Below are 19504 nucleotides of genomic sequence, written 5' to 3'. Positions count from 1 at the left end.
AGATTCAACATACAGTGCTCACAAATGTATTTATCTCTCTGAAGAGGTTAGCTAATGAGAACTGGCTAGCCGTATTTCTTTTAGAGTTGAACTAATACAAATCTTCTGTATTTGCAGTGGCCTAAGAGGTGCTAACACCACCAAATACTGACATGTACTCTTGTGACTAATGTTTCTAGTAACTTTGACGGACAGGGGGTACATCTGCAATTCCATACAAAGTTGAGACAATTCACTTAGCCATCTAGTTCAAACCTATGGCTTTTTTGGTATGTCTGCATTGAACACTGGTATTGTACACTTTTAGTAAACACTGATTTATTGAGATCTGGCTTCCAAAAGTACTGCAGCTGTGTAAGCTTTCTCAGCAGGATGAATGACCCTTCTCAGAAGCTCTATACAACAGAACTAAACTTCTTTCAGTGGCCAAGCTGATTAGTTTTGAATTAATTAGAAATCACCATCACACTGCACTGTTTAGCATAAATACATTCAAAAATCACAAGCCTGGAAAGGATGTTTAACTCAAGGTGGAAAACCTTACACACAGAAGAAATTTATCTGTAAACTTCCCCTAAGCTGAAGAGCTACAACTAAGTGCACTGGAAAAAGGAATAGAAGGAAAATATCAGGACATTAAGAGTATGCATATGTACACTGGTCATGCTTCTGTAATATGAAAACATACACATTAGCTGTTTAACAATAAACATAAACAAACAAACAAAATAAACAATGTGATCATGTTTTCCTCTTGCATTAGAGCAGTTACTTTAGGCAAACAATAGCATAACTGAGAACAGAATTAAAAAAAACTGAGCTTTTTGTAATTTCAGCCTGAGTCTTACTGGTTTAATATTTTTTTTTCTAGTGTATTTCAATGGATCAATAACTATTGCCACTTGTAAGATTGCCGCTAATTATTTTAATGTAACTGAATGTTTTAATTACGTTGAATGTAATGTCATTCAAGCTTGATGTAAAGAGGTTTCTCCTATAGCTGTCACTCTACCTGTATGCATCCTAGATAGCCATGTTGAGCAGCTATGTGAACAGCAGTATTTCCATCCTGGTCCACTTCATCCAGGGAAATTCCTTGTTCTTGCATAAACTGAAGAAGCCACAGAAGTATTTTCTCCTAGAAAGAAGGGGAAAGAGAGGCCACGAAGGTTAGGAATCAATAAAAAACTAAATGTACAGGAGGAACACTGGTTCTGTTATCTGTTACTAATACTGTCCAGTAACACCTTGTTTCAGTCTCTCTTAACTTCACAGAACTTAGTACATCATGGGTCGGTCTGTTTTGTTTTGTTGTTTTGTTTTTTGCCGAAGGAAATAAGCAGAACTACTTTATTTGTTTTCTAAAAAGACACAATAGCAAAAATATGATTATTGTAACACATTATGAGAAATTATATATTAAAAAGCATGTATGTTGGAGAGCATAGACCTGAGCTAAAACAGCCTCCGTGTCAACCTGAAAATCAACTTGTGAAATTTGGTGAAGCTCCACAATATCTCTGGAAAATTAAAACAAGAGTACCTGCAGATTACAGAGCTGAGCAGTCAAATTCTTCAGATCTATCACCCTGTCTCAGCTCTGGGCTATTGTGTAAGGGGAGAAGAAACACAACTAAGCCCAGGTGATCTCTCTATCCTGAGTTCTCACTGTATTGACTAATGGACCATTTGTATATACCTGCATACTGGGAATGATGGGAATACTTGGACTGCAAAACTTGGCAAGTGAAAACCTGGAAGCCAAAACCAAGTGTCAAGTTAGTTCTTTTTAACATCAATTTTTGTGTGTGTACACATTCATATGGGTTTTCTTTTCTAAGAATATTCTTTTTCTGGAGAGTTTATTTATGCATACTAAGTTTATTTTTATCTCTTATTTTGCCTAGCAGGTTTGTTTGGGAAAAAATCTTTCTAGGAAACTTCTTAGCCTCTCCAATTAAATTTCATTGTACCTTGCTGAGTATGATACATATTGAAGATCTAAAATAAATAATATAATCATACAATAGTTTGGGTTGGAAGGGACCTTAAAGATCATGTAGTTCCCTGCCATAAGCAGGTACACCTTGCACCTTGCAGGTTGCTCAAAGACCCATCCAACCTGCCCTTTAACCTGCCCAGGGATGGGGCATCCACAACCTCTCTGGACAACTAATTCCAGTGTCTCAGCACCCTTACAGAGAAGAATTTCTTCTTCATATCTAATACAAATCTTATCTTCTCTCAGTTTGAAACCATTAACCCTTGTCCTGTCACTACATTGTCTTCTCAAAAGACCCTCTCCAGCTTTCCTGTAGGCCTCTTTAGGTACTGGAAGGCTGCTATAAGGTCTCCCCAGAGCCTTCTCTCTCCAAGCTGAACAACCCCAAATCTCTCAGCCTGACTTCACAGGAGAGGTGTTCCAGCCCTGTGATCATCTTTGTGGTTCTCCTCTGGACTTGCTCTGACAGGTCCATATCTTTCCTATACTGAAGTCCCGAGAGCTGAATGCAGCACGGCAGATGGGGTCTCACCAAAGTAAAGAGGAAGAATCACCTCTCTTGACCTGCTGGCCTCCCTTCTTTTGACACAGAGCTGGACATGGTTGTCTTTTTGGGCTGCAAATGTAATGATGTAATCTTAATGTATAGATTATATATAAAAGGGAAGGCCACTAAATGATAGCTGACTACAGCTGTACTAGTTTTTGCATTTGAATAGCTGAAGAGAATAAACTTGTTCTAGTGTAAAACTTTTATTTAAACATGTGTTTTTTATTATCTTCCACTGATATCGAGCAGCTCTAGCTCAAAAACACTTTGTAGATTCTAGTGTTGTTGAAGAAAAAGTTTGGAAGAGAAAGTACAATAGAACTTTTAATGCCAAGGAAAATGAGATTGATCCTCAGACTCTTTTACATCTCCTCCAAACGATTCTGCCCATTCAAGTACCTTATCACTGCTTGCTACTTTAGAGGGCTAGTCTGTTTTGAAGTTCTTCTTCATTTTCCACTTTAACAGAAGTTTTGTTTATATTACAGGGTGAAGCGATAGGTATTTTTACTTCTTCTTGGCTGAATGCCCAATAGAAATGACAGCCAGCATAGAGAGATGACTTCAGATCACATATCCCTTTTAAAATGCTTTTGAGCAATTTCTCAAGATGCTTGTGGTGTTGGCCAGCAGTGAAGAAGGATTACACTACTCCCATGAATTGCCCTTATGTTTTAATAATTAAAAGAAAAACATTTTAGCAAAACTCTCCAGAACTGGAAGACAATTATAGCTTTGAAATGATATATTTCTTTGGAACATGATAGAGACTAGAATGTTAAGCATGTTCTGTAACTTTATGATTGCAATCAGTGTGGAGAAAATGATGCTTTCTAGTCATTTATCAACACGGAAATCAATTGCCTCGATGGCTAAATGCAATCATCTGTAGTTAGGATCATCTGTGCATTGACTGATCCAAGAAACAAAGTCAGAGGCCTACTCAAGCAGTTTTTGTTTCTCTCAGGTGACTATGTTAACAAAGGTACTCTTGACAAAAAAAACAAACAAACCTGTTTTCTTCACTTACATCTAAGGAAAATGAAAACATCATATATTAAAATGTATCATATATCACTTTAGTAATGCTCACATTATGTATCTGGAAGAAAAGTATTCTTGGGGATAGGTGTATAGTCATAAATTCAATTTATTCAGACAAAATGAAGGCTAATAAGAAAATCCATGAGATTAAGACAATGGAAAATAACCACATTTGTTATGTAACAGGAACTGATAAATATTGATGAATTATTTGGTATACCTGATAATTTTAAGACCTACAGTGGTTTTACATTGTAGCAGTGGTTAACATCACTCTGCTGTATTCTAGACTGACAATAAATCAAACTTTGCTAAGAAAAGATTCTGGGAAAATGTAACAAAATGTGATTTATGTTTTGGGACAGGTTGCAGACTTTGTTTCCATCAACTTGGCTTTTGCAGCAGAAAAAACAACTAATAAAGACTATTTGAATCATTAAATGGACCACAAAGGGAAAGATTAGTATGGTGAAGAATATTGATTCTACAGCTAGTCCTAGCCCTATCACTCCATATTAATTAAATAAAATGCCCTTCCCAGTATCCCTTCACAGCAGAGTGAGTGAAAACAACACATAATCCTTGCAAAAAATGTATTATGCAGGAAAGCAAATATCCTGAGATGCAAAAGAGGTGTGATACATATTTGTGTCCCTGATGTGACAGTCCTCCCCACAGTGCCCTCCAGCACTACACCACTGCCCAGTGGTGTACAGAAGCCCTTCTAGGTCCTCAGTCATGCTGTGGCTCTTGTTCTCTGAAGTCCTGCTAGGCTATCTGCAGCTGAGAGGCAACAAATCCTTCACACTCTCCACCTTCTGCCTCTTAACTGTGCAGTCCATGCTACCACCTCATCTGTGTTGGAAAAAAATTACAGTCCTATGAAGCTCTTAGTCAGAACCTAATATGGATATCTAGAACTTTACCATCACCTCCTTCCTGTCGTATAGTAACTGTGCCAGACACAGTTGGTACACAAACTGCCGTGCACCCATGACTTACACCTGGCTTGGAGAGGCCTGTCAACACCCACGGTTGCTTCTTGCCATGCTTAAAGAAGGCCTTGGTAGGATGTATGCTGACCTGGATACAAGTTGAATTTCAGCTCTTCTCTTCCATCAGGTGAACCTATGCCATCTCTCTCTCACTGCAAAAATACAATAGTGCTGAGGTGTCTTTGGAGTCAGCCCATGACTGTGGTTTGATGACCTTTAACATAGGAGCTTTACTACAAACTTCCTTTGGCTGCCCATTCTAAGAAAAATATAGTGCGCATATCTAATACCTGGAGAAGCAATGGAGGGACTGAATCTTTTAGAAAATTATTCAATAACAAGTCTTCATTGTAAAAATATTGCTCTTGTAATTCTGCCAAGACCAGTGTTTACATGTATTATCTCTCGTGTAAGTAATGGTAAAATGAATTAAAGTTTTGAGGACAGAGCCACATACGCATTTGAATTTCTCAAAGGTTTTTTCCTCTTAACACAGTTGGGTAAGACAGTCTGGCATCCCTTCAGCCTCAACATTCCCTCATGTTTGCAAGATGTTTATGGATTATGGAAACAAAACATGATTGACATTACATGTGAACTTTCTTTGGCATAACTAAGAAAATTTGGCAGCAGTTTATATATCACCTTTTTAAATTTCAGGTGTGCCTGCTGTAGTTGGTGCTTCTTAACAAAGCTTCCCTGGATTTAGTTTATATAAATATCTTTACAGATAAGGACAAAATCAGGCTAAGCAATTGAAGATATGAACGTAAGTTCACATGAAACTTTCTTTTCCAAACTTTTTCTTCCCAGTAGCAAACATGCCTTTCTTGAATCCAGTACTGCTTTGGCTCCCAGCCTTCCTGTATTCAGTGCTAGGTTTACAGGCCAAACTTGCTATGGAAGGCAGGACACAATCATTCAGTATAATCATCAAGGTTCAAATTTGCACCTGTAACATCTGCATAGTAGGTGAGTGAAGAAAAAGCAAAGAAGTCTTTGCACAGCATGAAAACACAGGTGTGTGTGCCTATGGAAGTGGCAGGAGAAAGGTTAGACTTCCAGCTCCATAGCTCCCACATCTGCTCCTCTCTCTCCTTGTCCCTCCAGTAAATTGGTTAATAGAAGAAGGACATTACAATGATTGTATGGCACTGAATGAGACAAACATACTTGTATAGAAAAAAAAAAAAAAGATAATTCTTATACTCTCTTAACAAGTAAGAGAAAAAAAAGCATCAGCACAAAAAGAGTGGAGTTTTTGCATTTGCCCTTAATGTATGTTAAAGAAACTGTATGATTAAGTGGCCCATCTGCCAAAGAGATTAGAGAATAGTCAATCACTATTCCTTGCATTGCAGATCCTGGAGAAGTTCCTTTGAAGAGGGGTTATTGCAAGGTCTACTTAGGAAAAACAGACTTCGTGGGAAGAGAATGTGATGTGATTAACTGGTATATGTTTTCCCAGACATTAGCAAAGCATTGAAATGCTGTACTTCTGTGGTTTCTCATAATTACATTTATAGATAAGTTAGGTGTGGAACAGGATTGGTTTACAACATATTTTATATGTAATTCTCGATAAAATTGGCTAGAGCTAGACAGATGATGTTCAAATTTCATCACACTTCACTACACTGCCAATACACTGAATTCCTAAATTGTCGCAATTTGCTAAAACTTTTTGAGATTAGTGTCTCCTGGAAAAAAGAATGTGAACTATCCCCAAATGTTTGATGATTTTCTGATGTGTCCTTGGAGTCCTCTAGGGATTATGACAGTTAATCTCCTTAGATGTTTTTGGGTTTGATAGATTACTTTAATATGACAGCTAATCTCCTAGGCATTACTTAAAGACTAAAAAAAAAATTATTAAAGAGGGAAAACACTGAAGAAAAAAGAAAATTAGGTGGGAAAAGATTTTGTTATATTTGAACTAATTAAGAACACCTGTAATCAAAAGACACAAGGTTATAAAAATGCTTTAAATTGAAATTATTGTATAAGCACCTAAATAATCTGTTGAAAAAGTAAATGAAAGTCATACCTGGCCATAGCAACCTGCATAATGAATAAGGCTTGGGTGGTCTTTTGAGCAACTTAATTCTGCAATAGCTTCCGTTTCACTCACCATCCACCGAACACACTCCAGTTGACCATTCTAAACAAAATGAAAAATTAAACTCCAGTTGTTTCAATTCTAAGCACACCTACTCAACAGGAGAAAGTTTATTAGAATTATTAAAATGTTATAAAATTCCAGTTTGCTTGAAAATATGTTCTTTTACCTGCTCTTATTTAATGCACCTCTTTATCTTGCTGTCCTGGATAAATTACAGTTTGAGTATTGATTATAACGGAAGTGGCGATGTGAAAGTGTCAATCCAGTAGTATTACATACACAATCTGGTCCCTACTCTCAGAATGTTCAGATCAAAACCATACTTCTCTTTCCATCACTGGTACAGCAAAGCTCAATGGAAAAATTAGATCATTTGCTGGAGGAGTAACAGTCTTCCCAGAAACCCAGATCTTCATCAAACAATAATTAAATGCATGTTTCCTAAATTATTCTTATTATGTAATTAGTAACTGAACAGCTAATCCTTGCAGATTAGGACCCATCTGCCAATACATACTGTACAAACACAAACAAGGAGATTGTTCTTGCCCTGAATACCTTTTTTACAACCTAGTCTCAATAGTCCCAAACTGCTATGCACACTCCCAGTACTATGCAAGTTACTGTGAAATAGGACATAAACGCTACGGAAACAGACAAATGTTTTCTTTAGAGCATGTGGACAAGGGTAAAGGCAAGATTTTTTATCAGCTTCTCTTGCTGCAGCCCTTTGTCAGCAATGGTATCTTGGTAAGGTTAATTTGGCATGACCTATGTTCTGGCCTGCTCTCACTTCATTTTTCAACTCTTATTTTACTAAAGATTATTATATTCTTTATAGCTGAAACAACTATTTCAATTGCTCAGTGAAAACTTCACAGAGGTCAACATACATAACATAAAAAGCTGTTTGTGTGCATAAAAAGGAAAAAGTTACCATAAGTAGGAATGAAACATCCATTTCATGTTTCACTTTTATTTAAAAAAACAAGACTGTAAAAAAAATTAATCCATTTAAAGTTATGTGGAAGAAAGAAAACTTGGCATAAAATGGATTTGATATTTTATTTCTTCCATATATAACATATGTACATAAACACAAAAATACACACCATTTTACTTTATTTTCCTATATTTCTCTTCATTTCAGACATGAAGTAAAACAATGAAACTATTTGTGTTTGTTTATTATACTAAAGAAATCCTCCTCATATTTGGGTTCAAATATTAGTAAACATGACTTTTTATTTTGTTTTCCTTTATATCATTACAGAGTAAAATATTTTTGTATTTTTAAAAATAAGGTAAAGGATTGATAAAATTAAGTACTTGCTAAATAAGAATATTCTACTAATGTGGAAAGGATTTCTCCACAGTTAGACAAACCAAACTATCAATATGACAGTGTGACTGGCCATCACATACTTGCTCCATTTTCAGTCTCAAGCTCAAGGTCTTCTAGAAAGAGGTCTTGAATCACAATATTTTTTAAAAATTAATTAATTAATTAATTCCTTCATTCCTTACTGGGAAATGTTACATATTATCACTAAATTTTTCAAACTGTCTTCCATGAAAATTTATATTGCGGTATACAAGTGTTCTTCCATTCTGATAATCATCATTCTTGTGGAATGTACACACTCAACATGTTACAACATCATAGGAATTACAATGGTAAGAAATAAAAGCAAGAAGTCCGTTATATTAGTGTGCAGAAACACTTTGGGAGTTGAGATCAAGAGCTACAAAGTTTAGTTATGTCAGATTATTTTAAAGCTTTCACTAAACTTTGCAATGATCCAGCATTGATAGAAACGCTTGGGCCTGAGTATCCTCACTTGTGTGAATTCCATTACATTTGCACACTTTTCTGTGACTGTCAAAGCATGCTCAAGTATTATAGAAACTAAAGGAACCAATTACTAAAAAACACACCTTTTCTGGAGCAAAAGACAAAAGCTTTTATTGGCCTATAAACATATTATATACCTAGGCTGAAAAAGCAAGAAAGAAAATTATTTCCAAATAAATTTGTAAGATTTTAAATTGGCAGACCATAACGATTCAGTTTGGACGCAGGCCAAGGTATTGAAGCTACAGACCTTACTTTTATAATTGAGTTTCATTAGTACAACTAGATAGCACTTTAATTTTATATTCATATGGCTTGTTCCAGAAAAATAAAATTCCCTCTCAAGTCTGAAACCTGCATTATGGCCTTAGGTCAGTGAAAAGACATCTAAAAGGCACAAACCTGCAGGCTGGAATCCACCAGTCCTCTGTCAGTTTCTAAAGTTTTCCCAAGAAACAAATAACAATAAAACCACAAAAGAAATAGAAACTCTTGTATTACATTTCACCTATTTCCTTATTTCTTTTTCACATACTTACTGGCTAACAGGAATGGACTTCAACCGTTCAAACTCACCAAAGAACCAGAATTGGCATAGTTAAACTATTAGCCTTCCTGTACACCACTACGTTTTATTTTGGTGCAGTAACACCAAAGATTTTTCCTACAGAATATATTTTCCTGTAAGATTAATTTTTGCAGTTTCTAAAAGGTTGCTCTGTAACATGTACATTTTAAGTTTGATGTGACTGTCCTAGATAATCAAAAAGTTTCACCTCATGATGTGGATCAGGGTTTCTTTATGTTTTGTAAACACCTTCTCACTTGTGTAACAAGATTATATCTGTATTTGTAAAAAACCCACAAAACTGTTATGTTCTCTAAAGAAACAACTGAGCCTGAGTTTAATAGAAGTTACTCAAATTATAACAAGTTTTTAGTTGGTCAACTGATTTAAAAATGAATGCATATGCATTGACAACAAATTATAAAATGACGGTGTTGTACAGCTGATATTGTATCTTTCCTTGTAATCCATTTTTATTCGTGTATACAGCACCAGTCAACAGTTCTTTCTGCTCCCACTTAACAAAATGCTTGAAAAATAACACACTGCTGGATGTATGTACTCCTGCCACCACAGAAACTAAATGATCTTTAAGTCACACTACAGTAAAGACAGACTAAGTTACCTTTATTGCTAATCCAGCTGGAGTTAGCTGCTCAATGTTTCGTTCATTCAAACAGTCTTCTCCCATCAAAGAAGTGAGATGTTGCAGGCATTCTGCATGTCCCTTTGATGCTGCTACATGCAACAGATTGTTGTCATATTCATCATGAATTTTATCCAGATTATCTGCTGCTAAATGTGGCTGTTAAAAAAGGGATTATTAGTTACAACCAAGGATAAAAAGATACACAGAACTTTAAGTATTACAGCCTAAGACATAAGCCAAATATAAAGATATTTCCCCACAGACATGTTTTCTTATAAGTTAACTTTTCACTTCACTATACAGAATCTAACTACTACTACCAAAAGGATAGAGGTAGGATGCTCATTGGCTTGATTCACTGTGTGGTTTCTCTCCTCATGCATGTGCCATACAATAGCGTAAATTTTGAGTACCTTTAAGTCTGTACTAGTTTGATCAATGAAGTAGATGCAAAAATACCCAATTTTCTTAATTCCTGGCTACTTTGCATTTGGTGTCACTCTTTTTTCTTTTTTGAGGTTTTGTTTGGGGTTGTTTTGGAGTGTATTATATTGATGAATAATTTAACAGAAAAGATTCATGACTCCTAAAAAAGTTCCTGATGAATCTTGCTCATCACAAAAGTGGCAGCTTGTGTTAAGCACAATCTAAAATGTAGTTCAAACACATGACACAAGGGTTATATCTGATAGCATGTTTCCATGAAAAAAGGGTTGGAATGTTTACCTGAAGCACGACACAACCACAATTTAATATATTATTTCTGCCTATACCTAATTTTGAGATTAAACAATTGGATTCAGAAACTCCAGAAAGAAAACCAAAGGAAAACAGAGTTAAGGAGTAGCAATGGAAAGTTCCTAAAATTGTGCAGATCTGCCAGAGTACTGTTTAATGAATCTACTTCATTCAGAGGTTTGGACTTGTTTGGAAAAAACATGCATTTTCTTTCCATTCACCCACTAATGATAGCCTCCTTTCTCTCCCACTTCCTATTGCAGGGTGAATTTAATTTGCTTTTATTTCTTACTGTGCAATCGAATATTCTCTGCTGCTTCTGTCTAGTCTTTGAATATCTGCTTTTGTTCTTGCTGCTATGTCAATAGCATGCCTTTGTGCTTGAGCTAGACTGGTAAACAGAGAAGCTAAACAAAAATCTAACAAAAACAGTTCTTACAACTACACTGTGCCTCCACCAGCCATTCGGAGTGGAAATCGCATGATCTGCACCATTGGGTTAGTTTGCATGTAGTTACTTTGGAAACCATGACTGATAATGCACGATCACAGTGCTAGAATTTACTAAAATCCTCCATATGGGTCAGAGGCCAATGAGGCTTTAGAGAAAGCTCCTGCCTGAGAATACTGCTGCAACAAGACAGCATAAACACTCCTGAATAATAATCAGAATATAACAGAAGCCCCTCTGTTCCCACCATCAGCCTCTAAACAACAACTGAGGTAAACCAGCCATAACTGAACAAAGTGACCAGCAAACATTGTGAAAGGCAAAACTCAATTAATATTTAAATTCAGTATTTAAGTGATCTCAATAGTTAAAATGCCTGCTTTCTATATGATTTCAGAGAACTGCATCAGCTAGCAACCCTGGTCACGTTTACATAAAAGGAGTATCTCGGTTTTGCTAAATCTTTGATGTAAGAATTAAAACTTTCCATTTGGAAACCCACAGGTTCAGCTTCTAAGAAGTATACATGATAAAAAGGGCAGCAGTTCAAAATACACACTTCATTAGCTTTGCCCACTTAATAAACCACATCACAGACTGCTCTTACTCTATGCATTTTTATGAAAAAGATGATACTTACCAGTAAAGATATTTGGCCTTCCTTCACAATGTTTAAGATGCTCTTTATTTTTTTCACCTCTTCGCTCCTCTCTTCTGGCCCCCCTGCACTGTTCCAGTTTACACTCAGTTCCTCTAGCTGCTTGCTTTCTGCCACTGCAGTCTGCAGGTGGAAAGGCCTCAGGTGGCAGTTCGGCATGGTCTTCTCAGTCTTGTGAGCATGAGGATCAACAAACGTCGTGCTGAGGAAGCCCTTGCCCTGGGCTTCAGACTCGTGCACTGAGCTACACTTAACTAAAGGCTGGGAAAGCTCTACTTCTTCAGTTAAATGCTTGTGCTGATCAAGAACAATGGGTTGTGTTTTTCTCAGCTGAGAGCGTTTCACAGGAGACAGTACACAGAACTGTGTCCCGTTGGCAGGCGAACTCTCTGTGTTCCCTGCAGAGCAGGTCTTGCCACTAAGACCATTCACAGTTGAACACACACCTAAAAGCTTTTTCTCAGGAGCTACCTTTGTAAAAGGAACAAGTTGCTGGTTTGATTTAATATAAGGCACATCCAAAATTTCGTCCATATCCAGGTCATAGTGCTCCAGCTCTCCAAGGAGAACAGTGGGCTCAATGTTTTTGCTTTTAAGGCTCTCTCCTTCTCCTGGACTCTGGTCATCATTTGGAGGTGCAGACTGAGAATCACAGCTTTTCTGGTATTCTCCATTCTGGTTCTTCTGGTCATCACTTTCATTGTTCTCAGAGCTTTCTGGCTGGTGTTTTAATGGGGAAACCCTCTTCACTGGTCTGAATTTATTGCACACATCTGCAATTCCTGTTGGTTTCTGTGCATTTCCAATAATGGTTGAGACTCCACAGTTCCAGCTGCTGCTGGAAACTAAAGAAATAGAAGAAAGTGATTTGGAAGTGATTACTACTGGACATATGAGATGATAGAACATGTTTTAAAGACACATCTGGCCAAATACCAGGAAGAAGAATTACTTGATAGTATGCGACATTCCTATATAGGCAGAATTAATGACATCTCTATCAAAATGGCTGAAGAATTTGATGCTCCAGAAAAGAAACTTGCCTCAAACTGGACATATGCTGTAATCAATTACAAATATAGTAGTTTTAGTCAAGTAATAAACATCAATAGGAGATTAGTGGCATTTACAGTGGTCTTGTCAAACTATGCTAGTTTGCAATCTGCTTTTATTTATTGCACAGAGATGCTTCTTTTGAGTCAGATGAGTTTCTGAGAGGTCAAAAAAAGGGTCAGTCAAAACTTTTTGGTGGATTTATTTTAACAACAATAACAGCAATTTAATTTTTAAGATTTGTTATCTCTGGGAGATGTATTTTTCATATAAGAACTAGACATTCATATGAATGGAGACTGAGAGCTGGGACCATTCAGCCTGGAAAAGAAAAGGGTCAGGAGTAATCTTATCCTTTTTTATAATTACATGATGGGATAGAATGAAGAAGACAGAGTGAGGCTCTTCTCCAAGATGCCCACTGACAGGACAAGAGCAATGGGCACAAAGTGAAACACAGGAAGTTCCATTTGGACACAAGAAACTACTTTTTTTACTGGGAGTCTGGTCCAACACTGGCACAGGTTGCCCAGAGACACTGTGGAATCTCCATCTGTGGCGATACTCAGATTCTGACTGGACACTGTCCTGGGCCTAACCTGCTCTAAGCTGACCCTGGTTAGGCAGGGCTGTTGGATTAGATGATCTCAACTGGACCCGGCCAATCTAAATAATTTTGTGATTCCCTGATCTTAAAATTAAGCCTCCTTATTTATGTATGTTTTCCTCTTCCACTTCTTTTTATGTTGAGCTTCTCTGTCAAACTTTCCATCCCTTATATATACATATCCTGTAAAGACAGGTTGATACCCATACATGTATATGATATACACATGATACACACACACACATATACAGCTCTGAACCTTTCCGACCATTAATTAAGTGTACTTCAGGGTATGGGGTTTGACCAGTTAATTTGATCTGGAGAGGAGAAAGGGAGCTCCAGGCATCTGAACTCTTAATCCTACTGAACTTGCACTCTGTCACACAGTCCAAGCTGTTGATATTTATGATTTCCATAATCAGTGGAAGTCTGGAAGAGAGTTTTCCTTGTTTTGTTATTTTCACTTGAGGGACAGCACTAAATCCACTAAAGCCTCTAGGCAGTTTCTATGCCCCTTTCAATGCACACTAAGAGTTAATGCATTCTGAAAGTCAAGAATACTGTTCAAACAAACCAGATTTATTGCACGTGCTAACTGCCTATCAGTGGGATCTAATTTGTGGTCACAACAGACATTTTGCCATGAACACCTTCCTAAGGAAACAGATATATACACTTTCAGTGTAACATTAACGTCTGAAGTGAAAGATTAGTATGGCTTAGTAGTTACGGATGTCTGAAAATTACTGTAATACTTTTGGAAGCGCTTAAGAATACGTTTCCTAAGAAGAAATAAAAATAATAACAATCTAAAGGCATGTAACTTAGAGAGCCAATACAAAGAACGCACTGTACTGACTTATTTATGTATTGTATAAGATTCGAGGTTCAAAGGCCTACACTTTTATGTTGGTTTTATTTACATGTGAAATTTTTTCCAAGTGATACAGGGAAATGGGTACCATATGTTTCCCAGCTGTTTTGTTGTGACAGGAACTATTAAGCACTCAGTATGGAAATGAATTCTGTCTGAGTTTTATCAAAACACTGCTTTCAACACAGGGGTCTAGACAGAGGAAAAGGCATCAACATTTTGTTTGTCGTCACTTTATTTAAGCTTACATTTCTTTTGTTGCTTGGCTTTCTCCACTTTCTAACCTTAACAACATGTATTTACATAAACCACTGATGACAAAATTGTAAAATCAGACACTGCAAAGACCATTGTTACAAATCTGTCTCAGATCATTGTAAAGTCATGTATTTCTCCTTTCCTTCATTACAGCTAGGGCAGAGTAAGGTACTTCCATTTTTAGATTGTTCTTCTACCCAATATCTCTTTACAAACTGATTCTCCAGAAAACACCATGAACAGTAGGCAATAATTTGACTGATTTATAAAAATATTTTTCATTTAACTGGGATGATGAATTTACACGACATTTAATAAAGAATTATAATATAGCATTCAACTACATAGCAGTAGGGAAGGAAAACAGATAATCCTCCTTTGTGCTGTTTTCTACTCGGATGCTGTACAGGCTGCCTCAGTGCTTGGGCAGTCACACCGTTTCCTCTTATACAGCACTTAAACAATAGGCCAGAGTGGAGCAGTGCATAGCTTGAATCTCTTCACTTCTGTTTTCAGATGTTTGTTCCCTGAAGAAGCAAAAGCAAGTGCTGTCTATGTCCTCCAAAGCACCAGCACAGCAGGAGTTATGTGAGCAGTCTTCAACAGCTGCTCCAAGGGGAAACCTCTTCCTGATCTCTCCACACTTATGAACTCAGGCAGGGGCCATTAAAAGTCTGGGTCAAATAAATACTGTTTGATTCTTTTATAAACAACAGTAAAGGATGGTCTGAGTTTAAGGCAGGGGACTAGAATGTGGAGCAGCTAGCTTGATTCCAGAATCTGTCATATAATTCTGGTATCATCTTAGGTAATCCATAAATCTTATGTGTACCAGAATCTCACATGTAAAAAAAGTGCTAATGAAACTTTTTTCTAACAGTATTGTCAAAATTATTTCTTTAACTTTTGTTCATTAATATAAGAGATTTGGGCAATCTCCTTGTGTCGTAAAAAGTAAAAAAAGAGAAACATAAGAATCAGGGAGATTTCATTCACACAGGTAAAGAAGTGTCATGTTGCTTGACAGATCTGAGATGTCAAAGCATTTCCTTGGCACTAGAGAAAACAGAGTATGATGAAAACATGCAGGGGTCAAATTTGCAAGTTGTACTTCACCATATATTGTGCTTTATGCTCTTCTTGAGGAAAACACAAAGTGTCAATAAAAAGGCATGTAAGGATATTTGTAATATCATTTATTTATGTACTTACTTATTTACAGATGTTCTAGAACTACTGGGCACCAATAAACAGAAAAAGGGTCAATTAGAAAGCAACTTTTCTCAAAGTTTAGTCACTTCATCAGGCTTTATTTTAGGAATCAGAATTTACCTTGAACTTCATAAAAAATATCCTTATAAAACTTTCCCAATTAGAAGCATCTGTTGACTTCAGAGCATTTTTCAACATCGTCTTTGTATCTAGGGCATGGGCAGGTGGGAGGGAGAGTTTTACCTGGTGTATGAGCATCTGTAGAATTATAGGATAACTATAAGAGTTTTGTTCAATCATCAAAATTACCTCATGCACAGAGGAAACTTTAACCTTGTGATAGTTTCTGAGACACTTACAGTCTAATGCCAAACAGTAGAGTACCTTAAATTGTCCTGAGTATAATAAAAATAGCATTCAGCTCATATTTCAGCTCTATAAGGAAACCACTACTAAAATTCATTGCTAGTGTGCATGCAAGAGCCTATCTCCCTGGCATATGGCTAGAATAACATTCTTTAAATGATGATGGCTTTACGGTATTATTGCACTGGTGACACAAATAAGAGGTGGCAAAAGGTGATATATCACATTTCAGTACCATTATGAAAGGAACTGAACGTACTGCAGAGTGGTATTTGTAGATGTTGTTACTTCAGGTCTTCTTGAACCCAGAATGATTCACATTCAAACACTAGCAACTGATTGGGAAAATGGTAAAACTCCTAACTGTGCTTCTGTCACCACCATCATGAATTCAATCAGGTTTACACTTTGACCAGTGTTTGGTAGTCATGAATGCTGCTGTTGAACAGCTGGGACACATAACAGGCAATGGTGCAAGCAAGCAGGAGAACAGATGTAAAGACATGAGCTGTTTGCAGATCAGCTGGCAACCGAGTCTGTGTGCACTACTATATCACTTGACACCGACACACCAGTTTAACAGGAATGAAAAAGAGTATCAATTAGCTCCCATCTTCTGTAGGTGGCATTCAGTGATCCCCATCAATATTCTGCATTCCTCAATTAGATCCTTGAGCCTTTTTAGCTTGCTGTCTCTGTTTCTTCTTAGGATAGAGAGCAAGATTTTATAATCAACTATGTTGAATCACTGTTCAGGAGAAAAAATTGGATTACTTCCCTTTATCCAAACAATTATCAGTCATCATTGTCATTTATGCTTTCACCTAATGACCTGACCTGCATCCAGACTGTGACAACTCTAAAATCTCTGCATTTCAACTTTTGTTTTCTGCGAACTCCATACCTCTGCAGCCAAAAACCAAAGTAAAATTGTGAATAATGGAGAACAATAGTCCTGGACTATGGTAAGGCTACCTGCCGATTTTATCATGCCTGATAGATCTTCCAATGGCCTATAAATCTCTGAAGTTGAATCATTGTTTAAGTGAGACGATTATGGTTGCTTCCCTAATAACACTTCGTCAAAGTAACTGGATTGCAATGTTCTTCATTGCAATATTTATTTGGAGATCAGGTCCTTGAGAAATTCAATGTAAGTAAATCTGCTCTGAGCACAGGGAACTGGACAAGATGGACTTCAGAGATGCTTTCTGAATGAAGTTACGTTATGATGAAGGTGTAAACACTTTGAAAGAATGCTTCATGCCTGCAGACAGTACCAAGACTGGAAAAGAGCAAAACTGACAAAGAAACAGGAGAAGACACTGTCTGGGGGCTCTTATCTCAAGACTTTGTCAGCATGTACTTGGAAACTCCCAGTATACGATACTGGAACATTCTCTCTACCCTTGTTAACAATACAATAAGAAGCTTCTTTACCATTTAAGCCTCAACCTTTTACTCTAAAAGAGTAAAGAAGAGGACCTTAGGAACTACTGACCAGACAGCTTCACCTCTGTGCCTGTAAAGATCAGGGGCAAGATCCTCCTGGAAGCTATGTGTGGGCACATGGATGATAGAGAGGTACGTAGAGACAGTCAAGAAGGCTCTACCAAGGGAACATCATGCCTGACTAATCTTACTGGCATTTTACAATGCAGTAACTGCATAGTGGACAAGGGAAGATGATATAATCTATCTTGACCTCTAAGGCTTGTCTCTCACATATTCTTGCCCCTAACTTGGAGAGACAGGTTTGATCGATGGACTATTTGATGCAAAAGGAACTGTCTGTGTAGCAATATACTTGAAGGAAAATGGACGTGTGGCCAACCCAGACTTTGGCTATATGAAACTGTAAGCTACATTAGACAGTGAACTATAGCCCTTAGACACAGGCCTCAGAAGCAGGCCTCAGACTTTGGCTATATCAGACAGTGAACAATAGGCCTACAGAACAGTCAAGGGCGAGTTGTTTACAAGAATATGGATATGAAAGAAGCTGAGTGTGTGAAAGAGACTGTGTAAGCATAGAGCAGGAATTGGATAAGGAAGGAAGTAATGTAGAAATTGCTACTATAAAGATATTGACACATTTAAGCTTAACAAATCATATTATCCTATTAGGCGCATGAATAGAGCATGACAGAGTTAGCTATGCAATCATAAAAGACTGCATCATGTATTTAGAAAAGAAAAACATATATAATGTGATTGAATGCTAAAACAAATGGCTTCTGCATTGATCATGTTGGTCTGATGCGTCGTCCATTAATCCTGTCCGACGAGGTGGTCCCTGCATGTGTGGATGGCCACATCCAAAGAGTTGAAGTCAACAGCTCAATGTCCAAATGGAAATCGGTTATGAATGGTATTCCTCAGGGGTTTCTACTGGGATTGGTAATGTTCAATATCTTTATTAATGACATAGACAGTGGGACTGAGTGCACTCTCAGCAAACTTGCAGATGACATCAAGTTGGTTGTTGCAGTTGGTTCACTTAAGGGAAGAGATGCTATCCTGAGAGACTTTGATCAGCCATGAGTACTGGGTCCATATGAAGCTCATGAAGTTCAACAGAGCCAAGTGCAATGTCTTGCATCCTTATGATGAAAGTGGACACAATGGAACGGGTTGCCCAGAGAAATTGTGTATGCTCCATCCCTGGAGGTGTTTACCAGTCAAGCTGATGGGGCTTTGAGCAATTTGATTTAGTGAAAGATGTCCCTGCCCATGAAAGGGAGGTTCGACTAAGTGATTTTTGAAGGTCCCTTCCAAACCAAACCATTCTATAATTCTATGGTTCTGTAAATAAAAATAAACCCTATTAGGTTGACTCCATTGCTACCAAACATGCTCAAATGACTTTCCTTTATCTGAAACTCTTCCTCCTTGCTATAATAATTACTTACTGTGGAGTTTACTTCATTTTCGACCACCATCATTAAGGAAGCCTAGGAGTAGTGTTGATGCCCATCCCTATAAAATATCTGTTTTAAACGCAGTGTTTCACCATATTGCTCAGGTACTATATAATCATTTTAGGGCCTGCAGTAAGAATATAGTTGCACATTGGGATTCTTTCTTGTCATATGACTTCAGCAGAGACTCTTTAATCAATTAACACTTGTACTTGTTCCAGGCCCATTTAAAGCACTGTGATTCTGACTTTGCATACAGACACAGAGGTGATGTCTACACTAGTGAAACTTTCAGAAACTCGCTCATGGTTTTTAACACCAATTTATCTCCAACACTGACAGCAACACTGGAGCTCCAAGAGATGAAGGAACAAATGACCCTTTAAGCAAAACCAGGTCTGAATATCTATTTACTGTTTTATTAATTTAAATGAAATAATATTTAACAATGTTAACTGAAGGTGGCACTGTTTTACAGTTTTAATACATTAATAACTTCTAGGACTATATTTTAAGGTTTTTAAGCTCTAAAACATGAGAACCTGAATGAAAGAACAACCCCGAACAGATAAGAATAGATA

At 37.2% G+C, this 19504-nt stretch overlaps 1 protein-coding gene across 3 annotated transcripts in view; it reads right to left on the bottom strand.

Annotated features, from left to right (window-relative positions):
* Positions 1–19504, bottom strand: part of SNCAIP (synuclein alpha interacting protein) — a 92946-nt gene that overhangs the window by 22399 nt on the left and 51043 nt on the right. For all 3 annotated transcript variants that reach the window (XM_062017906.1, XM_062017905.1, XM_062017908.1), the window contains 4 exons: positions 11615–12477; positions 9762–9941; positions 6639–6752; positions 1013–1138 (listed from right to left, as the gene is read on the bottom strand). In XM_062017906.1, the coding sequence (XP_061873890.1) occupies positions 1013–1138; positions 6639–6752; positions 9762–9941; positions 11615–12477 (1283 nt within the window). The remainder of the gene's footprint in view (positions 1–1012; positions 1139–6638; positions 6753–9761; positions 9942–11614; positions 12478–19504) is intronic.

The sequence above is a fragment of the Colius striatus genome, chromosome Z, assembly GCF_028858725.1.
Source record: "Colius striatus isolate bColStr4 chromosome Z, bColStr4.1.hap1, whole genome shotgun sequence".
Classification (NCBI taxonomy): domain Eukaryota; kingdom Metazoa; phylum Chordata; class Aves; order Coliiformes; family Coliidae; genus Colius; species Colius striatus.
The sequence above is the reverse complement of the archived record's forward strand: the minus strand, read 5'-3'. Positions and strand labels throughout refer to the sequence as shown.